The sequence below is a fragment of the Merops nubicus genome, unplaced genomic scaffold (assembly GCF_000691845.1).
Source record: "Merops nubicus isolate BGI_N331 unplaced genomic scaffold, ASM69184v1 scaffold19418, whole genome shotgun sequence".
Classification (NCBI taxonomy): Eukaryota; Metazoa; Chordata; class Aves; order Coraciiformes; family Meropidae; genus Merops; species Merops nubicus.
This window is the reverse complement of record NW_008625387.1, coordinates 29,895-35,636: the sequence shown is the minus strand read 5'-3', so window position 1 is coordinate 35,636 and position 5,742 is coordinate 29,895. Positions and strand designations below refer to the sequence as shown.

The 5,742-nt window shown below is 36.2% G+C and overlaps 1 protein-coding gene across 1 annotated transcript in view; it reads right to left on the bottom strand.

Annotated features, from left to right (window-relative positions):
* Nucleotides 1-724: 724 nt before the first annotated feature.
* Nucleotides 725-5,742, bottom strand: part of SP3 (Sp3 transcription factor) — a 25,251-nt gene continuing 20,233 nt past the window's right edge. The window contains exons 3-4 of the mRNA XM_008945668.1: nt 4,726-4,922; nt 725-2,535 (exon numbers count right to left, since the gene is read on the bottom strand). Of these exons, the coding sequence (XP_008943916.1) occupies nt 2,219-2,535; nt 4,726-4,922 (514 nt within the window). The 3' untranslated portion in view covers nt 725-2,218. The remainder of the gene's footprint in view (nt 2,536-4,725; nt 4,923-5,742) is intronic.

Genomic DNA, 5,742 nt, shown 5'->3' with positions numbered 1-5,742 from the left:
TTATTAAACAGAAGATTAAGCTGATGATGCATTAACTCCCTTTTCTCTATATCGGTCAATTCCTGTTGCTCTGAATCTCAAAAGATTTCCATTGATTTTTATTTTTTTCCCATTAAACTGCAAATGCAGAACATCTTCCCTTCATGACTTCCTCCCATCCTCTCTTTTATAGGCTGAACTCTACCTGGTCTATCCGACATTATCCTGGTCTGTCCTCTGGTCATTTGATACTCCAAGACTTTAGACTTCACAAATAAAGGCTTTTCATTTTCATTATACCATCATATAGAACCATCACTCTCTAATCTCACAGTTCTCACTAATCTTTCTTACTCCATCTAAACTATCCCTTTTAAACACAGTTCCCTGCCAAGACTGTCTCTATTGTGGCATTTAAGTGCCAGGGAACTCAAATGCAACTCTATTTTCATATCTATAGGACAGGGCTGATGTTCCCTTTGTGCCCTGCTCAGACTAAGGTCAAAAAAGCTACCACTACACCAACACAGCATATGGCACATGCGTGTCCATGCACATACAGATGGGTTTTTTTGAGAGCAAGGACGTGATATATTACCATCCCCTTGGCTGTAAGGAAAGGAAACACCACTTCTACTTCCCACCATCAAGGACAAAATAATAAAAGATCTCAGGCTGTCAAGATATATTATGAAATTACACCTTGTTAGTTAAACAAGAAATACAGTAAACGCAAGTCAAAAGAAAAAAAAAAAAAAATAGTGTTTTATTAACTACCACACTGTTATAATACACTTTAAACGTACAATAAGGTAGCCTTTAAATTTGAGGTGGTTTTAAGAATTAACAAATGAACAGATTTCCAAATGTTTGTAAATAGGTGAACTGCAGTAATTATTGTTGTACATTTTTTGAAAATGGTATAGCACTTACAGACTGGCTATATATCTTCATTTTGTACATTTTTCTATAATTGAAAATATAAACAGTAATTAAAAAATAAAAAGAAAATTCAGCATAATAAAAAACATATATGTTTATCAGTTAAATGTACTGGATACATACAATTTTTAAGGGAAGAAGCAAAAAAGGAAAGATGGCTGATATTTAAATGCAGATTGACTAACCAAAAACTAAACAACAAACAAATAAAAACCTCATAAACCCCCTATTTCACTATGACTATATCCATATGTTTGAGAGTACTGTCAATATGGAAGTGATTTTTCTGTTGTACTTGCATATGTTATATTTTACTGGTAATTTACATGATGGCTTTTAAGGCCCTGGCAGACAGATGTATTTTGGAAAAATATTTGATAAAAATCACTGCTGAGACGCAATACACCTTATTTTTGGTCCTCCAATGTTCAAAAGAAGGGATATACTTCACTATAACATTTGCCTTACCACCCAAATGCCTCAACCTATTTTTTTTTTTTTTTTTTTTTTTTTTTCCTACCTTTTTTTTTTTTTTTTTTTTTTTTTTTTAACATTTTAAGCTTTTTAAACATTGGTTATATTGCCCACCTTGGTTACTGAAAGAGTATTAACAAGACATCATTTTGGCAAATTAAATCTTAAACATGGCTTTTCAATAGGATTTAAAAGGTGACTATCCCTAGAGTTCCATGTTAAAATGTAGTTTTCAAAATTTTACAAGAGTAATGCTTAAAATATTGTACATCGTTAACCTAATTAAAATAATTAGCTTCAAAATGACAAGTTGATGAGCTAAGTAAAGCCTACACTATGTAACATTTGCTTGGAAACTTGATTTGTCAGTTATGCATAATAAAAATTCCAGTCATCAAGAAAATTACAAAATTTCTTTTATCATAACATGATTTCTTTTCACTCATCAACTTCTTTTATCTTACAATAGATAAATACCAACATGTTCTCATTTTTTTACACTAAACCACACAGGATTGATGCATTTGGTTAGACTACCATTTCCATCATTAAATTCTTTTTTTTTTTTTTTTTTTAATATAACTTGGTAAAATTTCATCTCTTCTAGATTCCAAAAGTACCTACAAAACCCATGCAATTTTACCATTTTAATATACTATGGAATATCATACAAAGTAAGGCATTTCAGTGTCATGTATAACCAAGTTACTGTCAATCCAAAAATTTTTGCACATCAATAAAAAGATATCTAAGAACTTAGGAACAATATTCTTCTCACTACTGTATAAAAATAACCACAATTAATAGGTATCTTGTGTAATATTTACTCCATTGTCTCGTTTCCCGAAACTGTGACAAGCTGTAAAGGTATTTCAGTGTTGGTAAGAATATCCTGATTGCTGGTGCCAGACGTATTAACAGTTCCTATTCCTGAAACAGAACCTTGTTGGATATTTGCAAGGATAAGTGTTGTTCCTCCTGCAGTAATCAAAGTATCATCCGGTGTTGCTTCTACTGATGCCAGCACTGTACTGCTAGAGTGAATACCTTTTTTATTCTGATGTGTTTTAATGTGTTTGGCAAGGTGGTCACTTCTCATAAAGCGTTTTGAACATTCTGGACAGACAAATTTCTTCTCACCTGCCACAGGAGATAAGAATAAATTAAAAAAAAATGTTTTCAAGAACATTAAAAATATCACATGTACATCGAAACCTGGGATAACTTGCTGCCTCTTAAGAGTCAGAATTCTTACTAGCTATACTGAAGCAAAAGACAACCCAACATGATAAACTTGCGTGTTAGATTTCTAGATACCCATACATGTCCACTAAAAGAATTGATTTATTCTTGTATGCCTCACTGAGTTTTGGGAGATCTTCCTGGCAAGCTAAAGAACATTGCCATCTCATATCTGCAGGCTCCCAAGTTTCACACCAATTATCACCTAACTTCTAAGAACAGAACAAAATCTGCCAAATGACAGACAGGAAAGACTATATGAGCTCCTGCAGAATCACACTTGAGACTGATGGACAAGATCATAAGGTAATTCAGGTCTGAAGAGACCTCTGGACGTCTCTAGTCTGATGTCTCTGTAAGCAGGGTCACCTATGACATCAGACCTGACTGCTCAGGAATTTATCCAGTCTGGTCTTGGAAACCTTTAAGGATTGAGACTGCAGAAACTCCAGGTATTCTGTCTGTCCTCACAATAACAAAGCTTTTATTTATACCTGGTCTGAACCTCTCTTGTTTCAATTTATGTCTGTTGTCTCTCATCCTCCCACCAATGCACCACCATGGGAAGTCAGTCTTGTTAATGGTGGCCTCGCAGGTACTAGAAGTTTGCTATTAAACTCCACTCTGCTCTTACTGTTCTCTTTGTGCGCCTGAGTAAGCCCAGTTTCTACAGCCTCTCCTCATAAGGCAAATTCTGCAGCTTCCTGATTGTGTTGGTCACCCTTCAGTGAACTCAATCCTGTTGATCAATGTCTTTTTTATATTTGGACCTAAATCCTAGATGAAATATTCTACATGCAGGCTAACCAGCACTGAGAAGAAGGGGATAATCACTTCCCTAGAAGTAGTGTCTCTGCTTCTGTCAATACAGCCCTGGCCATCTTGGCTACTGCTCTTATGTTCTGGTTGTCTGTTGAGACTCCCAAGTACTTTTTAGTTGAGTGGCTTCCCAACTAGTCAGTGCTTAGCTTGTGTTGCTGCAAGGGTTAATTCCACTCCCAGTTTATCCTTGCTGGATTTCATAAGTTTTCTATCAGCCCATTCCTCTAGCCCCAGACCCTATGAAAAGCAGCCCTGTCCTCAAATGCATTGGCCAGTCGCCTCAGTTTGCTGTCATCAGCAAACCTAGGAAGAGTGCACCCTATTGCCTCCTCCTGGTCAGTAACAAAGATGTGAAAACAGGTCAAATGATAGATCCCAGCAGTTCTCTACTTTTTATTGGTATGCAGGTATGCTGGAAGCCATTAACTATACCCTCTGAGCTGGATCATTCAGCTGACCTTGTTTTTTAAATCCATCTGGCTGCCCATCCAGACAGACTGTAGGATCCCAGCTTGGGTTCAAGCACGCACTATTAACTACAAAATATGAAAAGTTTTTCATAGATACTGCAAAGACAATTTTCTAGCCAATGTGAATGCTGGTAAGCACAATGATTATTTATTGTCATTAGGTTTTTTAAATAGTCCAACTTTAAAAGGCAAGCACCCTGTAGAATGTAATTAATGGGTTCAGATTGTAGGAAAATAGGTAATACAGATAACAGAATTGAAACAAGCTGCTCCTGGAAAAGGAGGAAGATCTACACTAAATTACTTTGTTTTAGACAAAAGGACAAATGTGAACTGAAGTCCCTAACAGGTGTTCTAACCCTGAAACTAGAAAATGTAGAACGTTGCACCATCACACGCTCTTCATTGATTTTGTGAAAGATTTCTTGGACATCTAGCCCTCTATTTTTCTTTTTTTAAAATGAGAAGATTATTGAAGTTTTAAGATGGAACAGTTCTAATCTGGTTCAAACAAAATGCATTCCTTAATCTGAGTCAGAGTATTCTGATTAAGCTATATTAAATACTAGCTTAAATGTCTGTTCTGAATCAAAAGGGGTAGCTGGTTTTCCTCCTCAGACCTACAAAAAAAAACCAAAGTGTATACACTGCTTTAAGTATTAGCTGATTTTAGAAAAATCATACTACATTAAAGTCAATACAATACAAAGATCTGTTCTCCTTTTAAAAGGTATTTCTCCAAGCCCTCTCCAGGACACGTCTTTAGTTAAATGCACCAGAATCAAAGACTGCAAACCTGTGTGTGTTCTTCGGTGCCGCTGAAGCTCGTCGCTGCGAGTGAACCTTTTGCCACAGAACATCCAGTTGCAAACGAACGGGCGCTCTCCAGAATGCCAGCGGAGGTGAGCTCTCAAGTGGGAGGTTTTCCCATATACTTTGCCGCACCCTGGTATGTGACAAATGTGTTGCTTCTTTTTTCCCAAGTTGGAGCCTCTGTTAAAAAAAAAACAGGAGAAGTTATTAGTTCTAATACATTCCTCCTAAACACTGGTCACATGTAAAAGGGTTACATATACCAACAGATCTGCAAACAAACCGAGAAGCTTCCCATTTCTGTTTCAAATACAACCTGAGTCCAGTACACTCCACAAGAAGCTGGAGCTAAACTCTATAATGTTATCCCAATTCTGCAATAAACTATAAGTTCAACAGCATGTGAAATGTAAGTGACAGAACTGTAATCTTTAGCAAGCATACATGCACATGAAGTTGAAAAGGCAGTCATTACAGCAGTTTGTACTACTTTGCTGAAGCACCCATATTTTAAATTTCTCCAAGTTTCAGTTTTTACCATACCAAAGGCAGTTTTGGCAAAGAAAAACACAAACGACTGAAACTGACAAAACTGAAAGCGGAGATTTTTGCAACTGGGAAGAGAATAGATGGGACTTCTGGCATCTCGGGGAAACCTGAGAAGTAGTTTGGGGTTGAAGGACAAGCATACTAACCTGAATATTTCCACTAAAAGGGGTAGCAGTGAAACAGCTGATCTTGCTGACATTTAAATTCACTGGTATTTCAGAAAAAAAAAAAATCCATCAAAATGAACATGGAATTCATAGATAAAATAATGCAGACTATTGAGCTTGATGCCTATTTGAAGGTGCTACCTCACTGAAGTGGTAGGTGATTGATTCAGGAGAAGCACCTAACACAAAAGCCTAACTTACTATTTTTTGTAAAAAAAAAAAACAAAAACAAAAAAACAAACCCAAACCAAAAAAAAACACCAGGGAGAGATAAGACCAAGGGA